Source organism: Haliaeetus leucocephalus, unplaced genomic scaffold (genome assembly GCF_000737465.1).
Source record: "Haliaeetus leucocephalus isolate CR32 unplaced genomic scaffold, Haliaeetus_leucocephalus-4.0 Scaffold1, whole genome shotgun sequence".
Classification (NCBI taxonomy): Eukaryota; Metazoa; Chordata; class Aves; order Accipitriformes; family Accipitridae; genus Haliaeetus; species Haliaeetus leucocephalus.
In genome coordinates this window covers 8,991,569-9,010,307 of record NW_010972437.1, presented here as the reverse complement: position 1 = coordinate 9,010,307, position 18,739 = coordinate 8,991,569, and the positions used below count along the sequence as shown (strand labels likewise).

The window sequence follows — 18,739 nt, the reverse complement described above, 5'->3', positions numbered from 1 at the left end:
AAGGGTAATACCAATTTTAGTTTGAATTTACTTTGTTCCCCCGTCTGCTCACCTCCTCCTCCCTCCTGCTCCCTCTCGTATTGCTGTGACATTATATTCCCTTCAGAACTTCTCCTGTTTCAAAGTTACAGGAATTTTAATAAAGTTGCAGTCACTGGCCAAAATGTCTAAACGTCAGTTGTCAATCTCACTGGCCCCCGACAATTTGCAATATATATTGTGCTCATAGTATGCTACACAGTAAAAGGCTTACTTCATTTTGGCAAATTATGCAAAAGAAAGTAAATATTTCCTCTCTATAAATTTTCCATACCAATGCAGTTGTACCATGAAAGCTGCAAATCAAAGATGCAGGAAAAATCACGTAACTGTTTGTCAATTGTCTCTACTGTACAAATACAATAAGTGCAGGAGCTAAAGAATGAAGTTACATTTGAGGATTTATAAAATCTTCCACTGGCACAGTTAAATCATTATTACTAAATAACTAAACAAATTAGTACTTTAATAAAAAATAATATTTGTGGTTGTCCTTGTCAAGAATGAAATGCAATATGGAGGTGAACAAAGTTCTGGTTTGGATTTACTGCTTTGAAGTTATAGGAGAATTCTATTTGACTGAAATTAAACAAATATTTTTTTGGTGTGAATACACTTTTGAGTATTTCCCAATCTGGTTGATTCTGTTTGAAATCAGTGTGCTAAATATTTTAAACAGGCACAAGTGCTCCCTTCATAAACTGTTATCTTTCTTGTCTTATACTAACAATTTAGCGGATTATTAGAAATATTTATATATTTAATTTTATAGGAAGGCAGAAGAAGTATCACAAGCATCTACCAAGGCAGACCGGTATGTTGGAACGTCTCATTTTGTAAACATTTGGGGGTTTGGTCTACTGTACACTAGGTGCCAATCCTGATGATTCTGGGTCAAATCTTTGTACTGCAGATGATCACAACTCTATTGCAACTCCTGCAGCTTTCACTGGTGGAGACTATCTGCTGGGCTGAGACAGATTTAAATCTGATCTATGCCAGTGCAATCACAAATGGTACAATTTCTTTACTAAGAAGCTTTATCCTACAAATAAAATTATTTTAAAAGTATATGAGAAAAACGTGGTTGGAAATAATACATTCGATGTTTAAAAAACATTTCAACACCCTCCACACCACCTCCCCCCCAAAAAGCATATCATAAAATATAAGTTGATCTGAGCACTCTACCTGGGTGTATCTTGACATTTAATACCTATAACCATTAAAGCTGTTTCCAACACTTTGTGATGTCAACAATTTTAGAAAGCAAAACTCTGCCTCAGATTCTAGAAAATCCTTGTAACTTTTTTACCTCAACATCACTATGAGAAAGGAAAATAAGCACATAATACTGGTATTAAAAAAAACAAGCAATATATTGAGTGTGACATAAAAGTGGTTTGGTACAGATTGTGAAAGATGCAGTGTAAGAAAATAAATGTAATGTTGTCTTAGCATGTGAAAATTAAGTCCAGCGCAGTCAATATTGTACTTATTTTGTGAATAGCCAGTATATTAGTGATATGCTAATATAGATGACACACAGCATTATCCAGTCTATTATTGTAATAGGTGGCCTGTTACCTTTCACGTGGAGAATGGCACTTGATGAGATAGTGCCGTTCAAATTTTTAGCCCGAACAACATAGAGGCCAGCATCTTTATCACACACCTTTCGAATGAACAAAGTATGCTTTGTCTCCTTTTGTAAAAGCTTTAAGTGCTCATCTGCAGTCAGTTTCTGGCCCTTCTTGTACCTGAAGCAGAGAGTCAGTTTTCAAGTCAGATCTATATCACTGTATGCCAAGCAGAACTTTACAAATTCAGACAACCTCTATAACACTACATTGACAGCAAGAGAGAGACCTCACTGCTGCGCTCTCATTCCTCAGTTTTAAAGTTATATGTAAATATTGATGAATATTTAAACAAATCAAACTGCTGGATAATACATTCTTAATACTAGAAAATGTGTTTCTGAAAATGGTTTTCAATGGACAAGTCACAGTTCTCTCACTGCAGTATGGGAGAGAGTAGCATGAAGGCCTGGGAAAGGTTTCAGTTTTGCGCTGAAACATTTTTGCTAGTAAGGTGTTGAGTCAATCCACATTCAACTCATGAATAGGCTCTTAAGATGCATAAGCAACATACAAACCTCGTGAACTTGTGTCTTCAGTATAAAGAAGAGTCAAGGACCTGTTCTTCCACCCCAGCCCACTTAACTTTTACTTAGTTCACGTCATCAAACAGGATAGAACAATGCATCAGGAGTTATTTCAGAGAACTGGTATCATATTATAAAGCTTGAGGATCTGTCATCATGTATTGATATTGACTCCTGATTTACATATTGGAAGTAAGAGAAAATTCTGGGTCTTCTTGCCTCATGATGTTTCAGCATAAGCTACATTTAACCTAACACAAGCAGAGAAATATGTTTCCACATGCTTATCCAATAAAATGTCTACATCGATACAAAATAGAAGGTATTGGTGAATTTTTAACTACAAAACGCCCACTTTTTTTCTGTTTTCATAAATTTCTAATTTGCAAAATGCTTTCTGTTGAATGTTATTTTTAAAAGACCAAATATCAACAGTGTATATATTTTTGAGCTGAATTAATGCTTTCTTATGATAAAACTGAAGGTACTTCTTGTTTCACCAACAATATTTCTCGAAGTGTAGAATACCAGGATTTAAAACAAAGTAACTTTATTGATACCAACACAGTATATAGCACCAAGGTTGCAGTGTCCAGTATTTTTCTCAGTGCCATAAAAGAAAATTTAGCTTACTAAAAGCTTATAGTTTGCCTAATTCTTTACATGTGTAATAATAACCTTAACATCAAAATGTTTCCAGTAAGAGGCATATCTAATTTTAACACATTAAAAGAAAGGCTTCCATTGTGAATCAGTGGAGAAATGGCAAATGAGGTAAAATGTTAGGAAAATATGCCAACACATAGAGGATACCAAAATCTTGAAATCCTGCCCCTCTTTCAGTCCCTATTCCCTTTGGTGGGGAATTTCTAAAAAGTCATCTTAAAAGATGTAATATAAACATCATCTGTATTTCTCACAAATGCAGTATAAAGCAATCTAATTAGACATACAGCAATTCAGAAAGAGATAGAGAATGCACACAAATATATAATATAAAACTGGTTCTCTTAGTGTAGACACTAAAGTTTGGGGGTTTTTTAACCTGCAGCTTATCTCCAGTTTTCGACAACTGACTCTCACACATATATAAATGTGTGTGTGTAGGTATATGTAGTCGCTATATAAATATTTTAGCATGCACGCACAAGTATGTGTCCCTTCATATATAGTGCCAAGATCCTGAGAAAATGCAGGTGAATTTACTTACGGTAAATCTAGAGTGCACATTTGTTTTAAGAAATAATTGAACAAGTGGAATGTCATATTCCAGAATACAAAAAACAGATGATGTATTTGCTTAAAAAACATTGGATGTGTTTGCGATAGTTTGATGCTCTCATTATTCATAAAATTAAGTACAGAGAGATTATTTAAAATAGGACAATTGTCAAAAGCAATTTTGAAGGTAGGAATCATGCAGAAGTGTGGAGTAGAAAGGATACAAGCCATTTATTCTAGTCTATAAATTAATTAATTTGGTTATAAGTGGTTCAAGGTGTCTTGCTAATAGGTATATTTACTACTTCTCATTATAAGCTACCCACCATGTCAGTGTAGGCTCTGGGAATCCCGTTACTTCTACTTCCAAAGTTACCGGAGAACCTTCCATGACGGTTTTGTTAGACAGAAGCTGGGAGAAGTTAGGCACCTGTCCAGTTAGGCTGGCCATGCTGTTCTTTTCTGATGAACTTTTAATCTCTTCTCGAGTGACCATCTGCCTCTGACAGCTTCTGGTGGCGTCTGATTGAAACACGAAACCTGAGAATGCATCAGGCAAAGCATGCAACCTGTCCTGGGTTTTAGTACAGTTATTCAAGTCATGCAATTGTTCTTGTGTTTCTGCCATGCTTTTATGAAGTTCAAGGTGTTGCAAATGTGTTTTGCACACTTCACCCATCATGCTATATAGCGGTTTGGCATTTATCGTGCAGGAAGCAGTGCTAGCTTCAGATATTCCTTGTAAGCTACCAGTCAAAGGAGATACTTCTCTGACTTTTGGACCAGAATCTGTTGAAGAGATACAAAACTTCTCAGACTGATCTGATGGGCTTTCCATTCTATTATTTGTAGCATCAGCATAAGCAGAATTTGTTAAGAGATCAGACACTTCCATTGCTTTTTTAATACTAGTGGTTTTCTGCATTTGTAAGTTATAGGAACTGACATGCAGACTATGAGAGCTACAAGAGCACTGGTCTTCTAGCTCTGTTTCAGAATGTAAGAGGTTGGATTCTGGTGTCTCAGAAAGCGGTGGCAAAGAGATATCATCAGGTGATATACACTCATATTCATCTCCAGAGGGTATTTCTTCTGCCAGGAATTCAGTCTGTAAACTATCTTCTTTGGCTGAAGATGACAGCTCTGTATCCTGTGAAACAAGATCCTCACCAGCTGGACAGATAAGTGGAATATCAGCCAATTTATTCCTCTCCTTAAATTAGGATGGGAAAGAAGAGAAGGAAAGAAAAAGACAGACAGAGAGAATGAGTTATCATTCTATGCATCCCTTTTCACGCAGAAGCTAGCAACAATATTTGAAATATTTCTTCTAATTAAGCTTCAGGTATTCTGAGAAGCAGGAGAAAATATGTGGGAAAGGGTAATTCATCAGAAATTTTTGCAGCAGCTAACTGGAATTTCAATCTGTTTGGATAGGTTCTAGCAGATATTATTATAATTATATATGAACATTTATAACAACCTCTTCCTATAAACAAAGGCCAACCTGTGGATTTCCTGTAGGTGCTGTGTATAAGAGCATTTGCAAGGGGAAGGTGGAGGAGGGGGTGGCCTAATTACCTCTAAATGGGAAACAGTTACATAACAATAAAAATATATTAACAGCCAAGTTACTGGACTTTGATTCTTTGAGAAAGAGAGTCACCAGTCATGTTCAAGAATTACAGAATTAAACCAACATCTTTAAGATATTTTCCAAGCATTTTATATTTCTCTCATTTTTTTGCCAGCTGTTTCAAGATCTTGTTCAAACACAAACAGAAATCAATGTTAACATTATTTTTATATTATGTTGGATCCAGAATAAAAAAAAGAAATCCCTCTCATCATGTTTCCAAAAAAAAATCAAATGTGGCACAAGTGCATTAATTTTAATTGCAAAGCACCAAAGATAGTATCTGATTTATTAATTACTTCTCTGCCTCTTGATTTTTATAGAAATGTGTAATCACATATTCAGGCCTATTTCATTTGTTCCAGGGCTCTCAACAAAGGTGTTCATAATGTTCTCATGCTATTCTCTCATTGTTGAGTTCTATACAAAAAATATGTAATCTACTAAGCACGTTTCTACCACCTATAAACTGTTCACTCAAATCAATTGGGTGATACACTGGGTATCATTGCTTTCCACACCAGATCTCTTTGGCAGTATCCTACACAAAAGTGCAGCGGCACATTCTTTTCGGCTTTCTTTTTGCTATAGCTCTAAATATAGCCTAATAATCAGTGCACACAATTACCAAAATAAAAGTAAAAAGAAGTAATAGAACCTCATATGTGCCGTGGTCCTGTATATGTGGTCATTTTAATATAGATGTTTTTCCAAGTTAATATATTTGTTATTTCAAAGCCATGGGATTCATGCCAGATCCATGAATGAATGACGGGAAGAAAGTTGGGGTTTTACTGCATTTATTTTACTAAATAATTCAATTCAGTTGTAAGAAGAAGTTGAAATTTGGGTATTAAATATGTTTTCCACAAGCATCCCCTGATGATCTCTGACCCCCAAAGTGTCTTTCAGTATTAATATACCATGGATATAAACATGATAAATTATAAATTGCTTTCAAATTTGGTGAAATGTGACAATTTTTCCTCTTTCCAATTACTCAGAAAACAATAAATACTGAGTTACTTCTTCCTTCTGCACATATTCATTTTTTTTTTATTGGGTTTTTAACTAATTGTAAACTATTCCTAAGAAATTGTTATTTTTAGGGCCCAATTCCAATACACTCATACAATATATTTTTCTAGCATTTACAAATTTGACTGTCACCCAGCTCTTTTAACCTTATCAGCATTGTTCTTAGTTTTAAGCCTGACCAAATTTGCAAGTCTTTCTTAAATGAAGCTTTAATAGGCACTTCAGCAGCAAATTCTGGCTGGTTTGGTCTGACTTGAACTAACAAATTTAATAAACCAAATCTGATGAAATATTAAGAAGTTGAGAAATTCTTTAGAATGTTAAATTCTGAGCAGGTATATTTAAAAAAAAAAGGTCAAAATTTCTGAATAGCTAGTCTATACTGTCTGAATGAAATCAATGGTCCAGATTTATTCTGTCTACTGAGGAGTCTACTCACATGTACACACAGTGGCATACATTTGGGTAACTACAGGAAGGCCACGACAATGTAGGAATCTTCCAGTGACTAATCTAGGATCTTAGTGCAGGGATGTGTTGTCAGTTTCATGGTCACCTCATCTGGATATCACAGAACTGAACTGAGTTATTTCAGACATTGCTGGAAAATGACCCTGGGGAAAATGCTGGGGAAAAGAATGACAGGCGGGCAGTGAGTGAGCAAGCTGCCACACAGGCTTTGGCAACGTGAGGACTTTCAACCCTGGTGTGCCACCTGGGACCAAAGAAGCATGAGGATGAATGTGCCATGAGAAGGTCTAGGCCACTTTTTAGAGGGTGAGATTTATTACTGAAGCAAATTAATACTGCAAAACTAGCTTGCAGAAGTATAGACAAAATTAGAGATTGTTGGCCCACCAGACAAGGGGCTGGGGATGGGCCAGGTCTTTCCTTGGAAAGGATGGAAATGGAAGACAGAAAAGCTCTAGTAAGAAGAATCCACTACTTCAAGTGAAGTATGGAGTGATGAAAAGGGTGGAGGCATCATAGCTGCCATACTTCACATCTGATATTTGCTGTTTTGCATACCCTTGACTTCTCCCCTTGGCAGCTGAGGCACAGTCCGACGAGGACTGACAAAGCTGTGGCCTAGCAAAATAGGAAATAGGGCTATGGACATCTTCTGGGTGAGGTGATTCTCCTGAGGGTGGCTCTTTGGAACAGTCACAAAATTTTGAGTGAAATCTGGGCTCCAAGTCAATCTTGGAACTCTCATTGACTTGGAAAGGAGGTAACAAAATTAATTAGGTTTAATTTTGGCTTATCATCAGATTATAGGACTTTCTGTATTGAACTGAAGGGAATGTTAATATTAGTTGAATTTCTACAAAACATTGCAAGCTTAAATGTCTTGCAGTATTGGTCTATATTATCAGCTTGCAAAATGGAAATTTTAGAGCTCTAAATCAATTACCAATGTATCCTACCTTTCTAAAGACTGAAATATATTACCACTCACTCCAATTTACCACAATATTTCACATAATAAATTATTTACATTTACATCCAGGATCCCAAGGCTTCAAAATGTTCTTTAAGCTAATCTCATAAAACATAGGTCTGCTTTTGTATTGCCTGTATTTCTAAGACTACATTTATTCATTGACAGTTTGGAACCTTTCATATTCATTTACTGTACATCCATGAATAAAACATGCTTCTCTGCTAGGATTTTTATCACTCTAAATGCATATCCAGTTTTTCACTATCTAATTTCCTTTTGTGCATTGTCCTTAACATGCAATCCATAGTTTGGAACTTATTTATGCTCTCTGCTGCACTGAATTTTGGCAACTGAAATGTAACGTCAGTGTTTTGAGGTGAGGGTGAAGGCAACTATTTGATGGTGAGTTCTGCTACTTATTTGACATATCGTGTTGTAACAACAGTACAGCAGGGTATCTGTGACATGATGTCATACTGAACTGCTGACATCTGTAGTTGTGTTCCATCATGTTTTTGCTATGACTGCTTTCCTGTTATTCACACCGTGGCAAAACTGAAGTGATTCTGTGCTTCTTTTGCATTGGATTTTTCTAATACCGTAAATGAGAAGACAGTCAAAGCCCACGAAGCTATAACAATATCCGTCACTTTTGAGAAGCAATGAATTAAGGAATAAAATTCCTTTGACAGTACACAAAAATTCCTGTCAATTTGATTTAAAAAAAGATTTTAATCAACATGAACAGCAGATACCTGTTTAGTGTTGGTAGGAGACAAAGTATTGTTTCTCTTCTCCGTAATGTTTTCTGAATTTGTAAGCCATTTATCTGATGCCATCTGAAAGAAAAATGTTTAAAACACACTTTTTTTCCTGATTAAGACCTTAATGATTCAACAAAGAATCATAATTTCCACTGTTACGTCGTTCAAATTCTGAGCTATGAGGCTTCTCTCATAGCATGTTACTATAAATCAAATACTTTCATATCTTGTCTCTACAGGTTATATGAATATTAGGGCTCTGGAAAATACTAACAGGAGTCTCCTTTATTACTTCCTATACTCCCTTAAGTCTTATTACAAAGGAGAGAGCGGAATGTGTTCTCCCTTGAGGAAAGAGGAATGGTCACAAAGAGGACTTCTGCATTAAGAATATTGTGGCAATAGGCCCAAAGGGAAATTTGTAAAAGAATATGAAAATAATATTATTTTAGAAAATAAAAAGAAATACATAGGCAAGTAGAAAGATGGATAAAAAAATAAAATTCATTTGGAATAATATGTGGATTGGATAGAAGGCAAAGAGGTAACTAAAATAAAATTGAAAGAGAAATGACCAAGACTACACTGATAACACCCATCTTAAGGGAAGCATCAAGACTGAAAAGCAAGAAACTTTCCAGCAATACATAAAGCCTTTTAAGAAACAGGGTTCTAGTTTAAAAAAAAATAAAAATAAAAAAAAAAAATCTAACCAACCTGCTGCTTTTGTTCCTCTGGTTTGTCTTTAATATCAACCTCATATGTTTCTTGACTATTTCTGTCTTCTTTTTGAACAGTAACCAAGTCTTCAGAAAACTCATCTTCCTGCCATGTGAAAAGAAAAGTAAACTTATACACAATAGAAGGTAGCAATTGTTAGCTACACGCTGTCTTATGCTCTGTACAACAGAGTAGGGGAAAAAAAGTGAAATCTTATTTAAAACTTGTCATCAGTACAGATGTAAATTGCTTATGGCAAAAATATGTAGTAAAACCTGATTCATTCATTCCTGGACAAGGAAAGACAACATTTTTCAAAGCTGAGGGGATCTCTTCTGAGGCAAGGAAATTATAGGACAGCAAAGACTGAAGATACCAAGTGGGTGGTCAAAAATATGAGGAATATTAACCAATTTGTACCCAGCTTAAGTAAGGGAAAATAAAGGACTAAGAAAGTGACACTATTAGGAAAAAAAAGGATAAACAACAAATCCAGAAAAAAGTCAGGATTTCAGGAAAACAGTTCTAGGGAGGAAAGAAACATTTGTGAGTTCAACTTTGTCTAAAAGGTGGAAAGGGGAGAATGTGTTCTAAGCATAAAACATAACCAGACAGAATTTGCATTTGTTCTTATTTTCCTCCCTCCTTCAACTTGCCATCTGGACAGTCCATAACTACTCTGAATGCAGTTAACTGTACTTTCAATCAGCTACTTTACCATTCTTTTTGGCTAATATTTATTTCTAGCTTAAGCCTCAACACTGCAGGACTGGTTACAAAGTACTTACATAACAGAAATCTGGACAACCATACTGTATTTTATGAAGACGACATGAATCCTTTAAAATTTTCCTGGAAGAAATCTACAGATTTCAAAGAACATCACAGTGGCACAACGTAAGGAAAACCAAAAGTTTGACAGTTAGAGTTTTGTGTATTTCACGTCTTCAGTTGTCCAGCCAAAAGTTACAGTCTTAGATAAGTTCTTATAAGTGCTGCATTATTAATTTTCCATTCTAGCATTAAACAAGTGAAAAGTTCTGTGTGATCTGTTCAATCTATTTTTTTCTGAAGAAAAGAAATATTTAATTTTGAAAAATCCAGGAGTTGTTTTCTTTTGACATTCAACAGCAAGGTAATATCAGGAAAGATTGCACAATACATTTCCCCTTAATTTGTTATGCTTTAAAAATGTCAGGGAGTGAAACCGAATTCATAGTCATTGCATTCCATACTCATGGCACCTATTTGTGTAGATAATTTTCTGAATGATTTATTCTTCATAAGATACAGTCGTCGACTATTGAGATATTGTGGGAATGTTTAGTAAGAATATTCATTTTAAAATCTCAGAATACTACATATTACAAAAAAAACCCCAAAACTACTTTCATCTGAAAAAAGTTGCAGAACTACTGTCTATTGCAGAAAATTCATCTTTTGTAAAATTTCTTTTGAATGACTTTTAAAAAAAAATTATCTAAATTAAAGGTTAAAGTAATCAGTAAATAGTTTATGAATGGTTCTGTGTGAAAAAAAGTGTTCTCCAAACAACTTTGTTAAAGAAAGATAATTTTACAATTAGCAAAATTAGTCAAAGTAAAATATTACAATTATTTTGAAATTCCACTTCCCCTGAAAAGATCCATATCATTTTGAGCTAGCAAAAAAATCAAAGGTTCAACCCCTGTTCTGACAGAACCTGGGGCTACTGTCCTGCACACAATAGCATTTATGTAACACATGGATGGGGAGGACAACTCTGAAAAACCTAACTGGCATTTATATTGAAGTTTCTTTATGGTCACAGTGCAATGCAAAGCCTAATGACTTTTGGAACTCATTTGTATTTTTAGCATCTCTTACTGCTTTTAAGTGTATTAATGAATAATTTGAGTGTTCATCAGTTTTTATAGTATAATTCCATCAAAGAAAAGTAGAAACAACATTCAACATTAACAAGGGCAGGATATTTAAGCATCTTAACTCTTCCAGCTTCACAGAATTAACACATCAGCTATTGCTGCATGTGGGAGATTTTTGATGTATTACTTGGAGAGTGGAGGGTGGAGTAGGCAGTCTTTATTACAGAAATCTAGCCCTCTCAGCTGTCTTCCATAATTCCTCCTCATTTGAAACATTATACTTAATTACACTTAAAGAAGCTTATAACAATATGAAACTAAAAATGTTGTTCTCTTTAATATTTACATTATAAGCCATGCTTTTCTAATTTAAATTACTTTGGTTCTAATATAATTTGGTTTTTGGGATGATTTTTCCAATAGGGACCCAAGCCAGGTTGTTTGGTATTTTATAGATCTAGCAGGTACCTATATTACAGTACACCTATATTACAGTACCAAGGGAAGAAGAAATTTGAAAAAAGTATTTGTCTAGATACTCAAAGAAATTGTGACATTTCCCCCTAAAGGTTACTTGAAAGTAGTAACAGTTCTGAAAGAAGTTGAGAAAAAGAAACCTAGGAGGAATGTTTAGTGCACAAACAAGTAGCACTTCATTGATTCATTACGATCATTACCTAGGTTAATGAAAAAGTGAATAATTAAGAAATGTTTCATACTACATAGATGATCCTCAGTTGAAAGTACTGTTTCAGACACTAAACCTGATAAATTGATGCAGATGCAATACATTCTCCAGATAAAAAAAAAAAAAAAAAAAAAAACCTTAATCTCCTTAAGTTCTCTCAGAGATCTACACAACTCATCAATAGAATGAATGATTTCTTTGTACTTTAATACAGCTTTTTCAACATACTTCTTTCCTTCTTCAATACCTACAAAGGTAAAAACAACCACGAAAGTAAAACAGAATGCCTCAAACAGATGTATATAATCAATGTACTTTGTAACCCCAATATACTACAATAATTAAACATTTTTCTGTGTTTTGTTTTGCTGAAGGAGTTCTGTGATTCACAGCAATGTGCTTTCCTACCTCTTCCTAGCTTGAGATGGGCCCTCAAAGTCACTGCAGATCTTCTGCTAGGCGTCTCCTTAAACAAAGTTACTTCTATCTGGTTAGTGATACTGCTTTAAAGGATGCTGACCTTGTAAAATGTCTCCTAAACTAGTTGCCTTATTATACAGCTAGGAAGCACTTAGATCCCTGTTATAAGAAATACAAAACAAAGGCAGGATGAAGAAGCTTTTTCCCATGTAATGATTTAAACACAAAGCAGCTTCTTTCTCCCAGTGTTTCTAATAAGCTGGTGTCAAGAATCCATTCTGTCAGCTTCTTTCCTACAGATCAGAATGTTGGAAATATTGAGAAGGTTTTTTTAAAAAAAAAAAAAAAAAGACAGAGAAGAAAAAAAAGTGATCCATGCTCTCTAAATAGTCTTTTCAACACTAAATTAGAGGAATTTAAAAGCACAGTTTGACTCTGTTGAATTTTTTTTCAAATTTACTACTTGAACTGATATGCTACACAATATCTATGCACATTTAGATGGTCACTTTATCTTTGGATAAAGTAACTTCAACAAGTATATAAACATTACAAGTGGGAGAAAAAAAAGCAAAACCTGAAGTTTGTTGACCTTCGTTCTTTTTGGTCAACAATGTTCCAAATCAATATAGTTGCAAATACAGTATTTACATAACAATCTGTATTTTTTGCTAATAAAATGCTTAAGTTGGCAATCTAATACCACTAGTTTTTCACAGTGTTAACATAGAAAATTCACTCAGCACTGAGGTATATCAATCTAATATACTTTGACTTCAAAAGCTTGCCTGTTACGAGATAGCATAAGCCATGAAGTCTTAATTCTAAGCTCATAAATATTACAAGGACATTCACAGTTTGATTTCAAGGTGAACTCAGGCTGTATATGGAAAACCAAGTAACTACCAGACTGTTGAGTACTTTCATTTTTTTTATTTTTTAAATATTTGTTCTGAAATCCTTCACCTCTTCCAGTCAATACTTTAAAACAATGTTTGTGTTTTAATCTTCAAGGGATTTTCTTCTTAAATGAACAAATCTAGGAATCTGCTTCCTCTGTCCTAAGTTATTGTACTTTTTCCCCACAGTACATTACCAGACAGCTCCTCACCATATAACTGTTCAGCGAGGTCTTTAATCTGCTGTATTTTTTCTTCTTGTTGAGGCACTGTAGGCTCAATAAACTTGTTGAATTGCTTGTAGAGAGTCTCTATTGCTTCTCTTGTTTTGCATTCTGCAGAATACTTGCCAACTCTAACGACTGTCGCACTCACATCTTCAAACCAAAATTGACACTAAGGGATAAAAACGCTGCATTATAATGAATTATTATTAGGAGTTCAAGATTTTGTAGAATAGACTGGTCTATTCTTAGACTTTTCAGAATCAGTGGCATACAGTATGTCTTACATTTTCTGATTTTAATTTAACCTGAAAAACATTTGTTCATTACCAATGCTGCTTCGAATATTAATAGCTGTTAAAATTTCTTTAAACACTAGATCCATGCTCATCTTACAAAAGCATGGTGAGGTTATTAGTTAATGGTTCTGCAAATGTTTCTGAGTTCTGAGGTTTTATTTCTGAGCTCTTTCCACCTTGTATATCAAGTAATTTCCAAACTTCATATCATGACCACAGTTATACCTCTGTAAAGGCAGCAAGGTTGTTTAGATTTAGTCTACTAGCAAACAGTGGTTTTGGTCTCAGCAACCATTAAAGTTGCTAGGAATCTTTCTACTGACAAGAACGGGCTTCAGAACATACCCTTAATAAACATTTTTGGTTAACAATACTCAGAGGAGGATAGAATCTGGTGTTCACTCAGTATCATCAGTTTTGCATCATTACAGCAAGCAGCTAATAATCACCTTTTTTAACTGCTATTAAAGTCAGTATTTGAGACTCTGCCTATTCACTGAAAGAAAACTGCTGAGTAGAAGGCAATACTTTACACTGAGTAAAAAAAAAAATCAATCTTAAATTTTAGCTATAGGAAATAATTTTTTTCCCCTCAAAATAAGGGGGGAGTTGAAAACTGTAAATACACAACAAATCGTAACAAATTGCTTTGCTGATGGTTTATGAAATGCCACATTGATCAAATCACTGGACACTGGAAACAACTTTTAAACAAAACTTTAGTAGTGTGATCCACCATTAAGGGAATTTATTTGTCATGCATTTAGATCACTTTGGAGATATGAACAGTGTTATTTCTAAAAATAAACAACGATGACAGGAATGTGCTTGCCTCACAGCAGATGTACCAACACAATATGGCAAGAGGGAAAATACTGTTACAAGTATTTTTTTCTTTTTAAAAAAGGCAATGCATGAGGCAGTCCTCAGACACATTAAAATAAAGTTACAGAAGTTTCCAAAAAGACTTAGACTGCAGTTCAGAATAAAAATATACATATACTTAACAGTTAAGTCTATTAAAAAAAATTATACACTGCTTTTAAGGAAGTGAATATTTTACATTTCAGTTTCCAGGATTACATACCACATAGACAGCTCTTCCTGACAACTAACAAATTAGGTATTGTGATAACATGGCTCTTGTAGTTTGACAGCTATCAAAGAGGGCCTTGTGGTGCTTTCTGTGTTGCCTCAGAATATACTTAGAGAAAATGAGCTCATAAGTATGATCAGAGATATGCTGAATCACTATGAATGTCATATGGAGGCGGAGACCCCCATTGTATGCAATAGTAGTGCAAGAATATGGTCTTGTTACATGTTTTTTTCCCCCCCTTTCTCCACAAAGTTATAAAGAAAAAATAGAAGAAAATACAGATTTTTACCAATCTACTACTTTGGGAAGCCACAGATTTTGCCTGAAGTAGTTATAAGCACTTTTATCTATCCCATTTCTGCATCATTATTACAGGCACAGTGGGGGATCTCAGGTTTACTAGTACCTCTTCCATCATCTGTTGCAGATGCTCCATGAGATACAGATTTTGCTTGTAATCCTCCACAACTCTGCTAAAGTCATTCAGCTGTTTTTGTAAGTCACTGATTGACCCCAAGAGGACTCTAACTTTAGCATTAGGTTCATTTGCTACAGAGCCAATGACTTTCTTCTCTAAATTATCCATCTTCTTGTTAAGAATCTGTTTAAAAGATGTAGCAATGTTAAATAACACAACAAAAATGTTTCTATCTTTAGAAATAAAAAGTAAAGAACATGGGAAAAACCACACAAACCTACCTCTTGTCCTGTGTTTTAAAAATTACAAGTTGCTTTGTCAAAAATCAAAGGAAACTGGTAGGCCTCTACAAGGCTGATTAAAATCAATGTAAATTAAATTTATTGAAGGTGGATTTGAGTTACATTTTTCAGCTTAAAAATAAACATCTGTAGTAATAAAACATGGGAACTTGAGCAAAATAACTTTCATTGAATCTGCAAAGGGAAAAATACTACTTTGGAGTCTTTGACTCAATACAAGTCAATTTAAGCATCACAGTTATTTATGTCCTAGAATATTAACATATTGCTTAAGAATTGATGTAAGCAACATCAGTGACAATCTAGCATAATCCCAAAGACCAAGGTGAACAAGTATTCATACTAGAACTTTATGATGTCTGGTATATGTAAGTTTTAGGATAAGATGATATACATATATACATTTATATATTTTATATCCTGGGAACAGTAGTTTTGATAGTTCATCGAGACTTCGTTATGTTAGCTGTTTTACAAGTGATGCAGAAAGACAGGTCCTTGATTTTTGTTTGAAAAAGAAGAGATTGGTTTAAAATAGGGAAGTGTTTCATGAACTGTCCACATATACACTTGTAAGAATTATACATTGGTAGGAGGAGTGTTGCCAGCAGGTCAAAGGACGTGATTATTCCCTTCTATGTAGCACTAGTGAGGCATCTGGAGTCCTGTGCCCACTTCAGGCTCCCCAGTACAAGAAACACCCAGGCATATTGGAGTAAGTCTGGCAAGGGGTCACAGAGATGACTGAGTGACTGAGCATGTGTTATACAAGGACAGAGAGAGCTGGGATTTTTTAGCCTGGAGAAGATAAGACTCAAGGTGGATCTTATCAATGTGTACACAAACATGATGGGAGGGAGCAAAGAAAACAGAGCCAGACTCATCTCAGTGGTGTCTGGTGAAAAGACAGGAGGCAATGGGCCCAAACTGAAATACAGGAAATTCTGTTTAAGCAGAAAAAAACCCCACTTTTTTTACTCTGAGGGTGGAACACAGCTTGACCACAGAGATTGTGGAGTCTCCATCCCTGGCAATATTCAAAACCTAACTGGACATGACACAGAGCTACCTTCTGTAGTTGACCCTGCTCTGAGGAAGGAATTTCAACTAGATGATCTCCAGAGGTTCCTTCCAACCTCAATGATTCTGTGATTTGACTTTGCATTGAAAGGAAAAAAAGGGTGGTGGTGGTGGTGTAAAAGGAACAGTCAAAAGAAATAGCAAAAATAGAATCATAGAAGCCACTGAAAATTTCAAGTAAAAAAGGTGTGAAGGAAGATACTGGCAGGGCAATCAAAACAAAAAGTGCTAGTTCTGACTGGCAACTAAAAAGGTCATCGGAGGCTTTAGAAGAAGAGTTTCTGGTGAATGCAAAGAATGAGTGAGACTAGGAGGGTTCTAACGTGCAAATGAGCATGATCAACTCCAGGCAATGGATGCAGAAAAAGGTTCTGAAGACCTACATGATGAAATGAGAAAGACAAGAAAGTAGCTGGTTGCAGGAGGGAATATATGTGGCTTTTATTGTTGATTTGTTGATTTTGATGGTGTATTTGTTTTATTTTGTTTTTTTAAGGAGAGGGAAGACTAGGTCACACACAATGTGAAGGAACAGAGGCAAGAAAAATAAAAGATTAAATAGAAAAATGATGGAGGATAAAAGGAGTGAACACAGAGAAGTCAGGAATTGAGATAAGATCATTTCACTGAAGGAAATGAAAGGAACAGAACAGTGAAAAATGTCTGTCAGTGACTGGGACAGGGAAGGATATAAAGCTGAATAACAGGGAAGCTCACAATACATTTTGCATCTCCTCTGATCTGCTTGGCACAGGTCGCAGCAATTCAACCAGTGAAGTCTTCACTAAGACTAAAATTTCTATTACCTGTATTTTCTCTGCATATGTATCAACTTGCTGAATCTGTATTTTAAGTACTTTCAAATTTCGAGCTTTTTCAGTTTTCTTCATATAGTTAAACTTCAAATTGTTGAATTTCTTTTTGAGATCCTTAAATGATTCTCTGAGCTGAAACAGAATAAGCATATTTGTTACTAAAAAACCAAACCAGCACACTTCAATTTAGGTTTTTTTCAAGAGCTGTTTAACAGACCACTATCGGAACACTGAAAATTTAATACAGAAGTGTATTAATACTATGCCATCTCATTAAACATCCTTATTTCCTCAGAATTTCTTTCCAGTAGTAGAAACTAATAGTCTTGCTAAGTCAACATTTTTGCATTCTGAATGCTGAGTATTGTTTCCAGAATGGCTGAGGTAAAAAAAGGATTGGGGCAAAGGGTGAGATCCTTGCTCAAACAATCTATGAAAAAATCCTATCCGAGAGCTTTCATTGATTTTAACTAGATGTCCTTCACATACTCTAGTCCATTTAGTAGAAATGGTAGACATATAAATGTATACCCATGCTTAGTTTCCAGAAAAACATAGTTTTACTGGGTGTGGGCAAGCAGATTTTTGTTTATTCATAGTACTTTTCTCCTACAATACAACATTTAGTTTATGTTAGGTCGGTTTTTTGTTGGGGTTCCCCCCCCCCGGCCCCTTTTTCAGAAGGCCTGCTTCTGAAAGGAAGTTACACAGGGGCTTAATTTTATACACTGTGCTAGTCCAAACATCTTAGTACAATTATTCACAGCATACAAAGATGAATCCAGCTCTTTGCAGGATCAAGATGTAGACTACATGAGCACCTGCCTTTCAAATAACTATTCTATGAGTATAGTAGCAGAGAGATTCTGCCTAACAGATATCCAAAGAAAGCCTTGCCTAACTGCAGCTAGATCGTTTCGGTACCGTGTGAGAATATTATTACCAGTTAGCACTGACTTGGTGCAGCAAGCTCAACATTAGGGAAAATTATTCTTATAATAACATAAATTAAGGTGAACTAGTAGCCCTGATTATGAAGCATCCATGCCTTTCAAGACTTTTCAGGTGGACTTATATCAGCTGAGATAACTACTATTAAATTAGCTGTAAAACTTTTGTTACTTAGATAGAATGTAGCTACATTTTCTTTAATCTACGAAATATTTTAGAAATTCAGAATGATAGGAATGACACTGATGAAGCTCTAGGAAGCTACACTTTCATTTACACACATACAGATAAGATGCATTGCCAATTTACCAGAATGAGTTTAATACACATCAAAAAGAAGTCATATATAATCAACATAATTTTTTTAAAAGTGTTTATTTACCATGGGAACTAGTTATAATACAAGGTTGTTATATTCTTTATCTTTTTTTTTTCCAATGCCCATTACCTGTTTGCTTTAATGTCCTCTTACAAGCATGCCCTTAATAAACCATATGTCGTTCTTTGCATTAGCAATGTTATATAAATAAACATATCAAACATACCCAGCCAAATTATCTTTAAAGGACTATGAGTTTTAAGTATAAACTTTTTTTCAATTTTTTTTTCTGAAAGCTATGTAATTTTCAATTTTATTTACAACTGAAAAA

The 18,739-nt window shown here is 34.8% G+C and overlaps 1 protein-coding gene across 1 annotated transcript in view; it reads right to left on the bottom strand.

The window, feature by feature from the left end:
* Positions 1-1,534: 1,534 nt before the first annotated feature.
* Positions 1,535-18,739, bottom strand: part of CCDC141 (coiled-coil domain containing 141) — a 97,766-nt gene continuing 80,561 nt past the window's right edge. The window contains exons 18-25 of the mRNA XM_010569294.1: positions 17,130-17,270; positions 14,930-15,124; positions 13,114-13,297; positions 11,720-11,829; positions 9,027-9,134; positions 8,301-8,384; positions 3,754-4,640; positions 1,535-1,799 (exon numbers count right to left, since the gene is read on the bottom strand). Of these exons, the coding sequence (XP_010567596.1) occupies positions 1,535-1,799; positions 3,754-4,640; positions 8,301-8,384; positions 9,027-9,134; positions 11,720-11,829; positions 13,114-13,297; positions 14,930-15,124; positions 17,130-17,270 (1,974 nt within the window). The remainder of the gene's footprint in view (positions 1,800-3,753; positions 4,641-8,300; positions 8,385-9,026; positions 9,135-11,719; positions 11,830-13,113; positions 13,298-14,929; positions 15,125-17,129; positions 17,271-18,739) is intronic.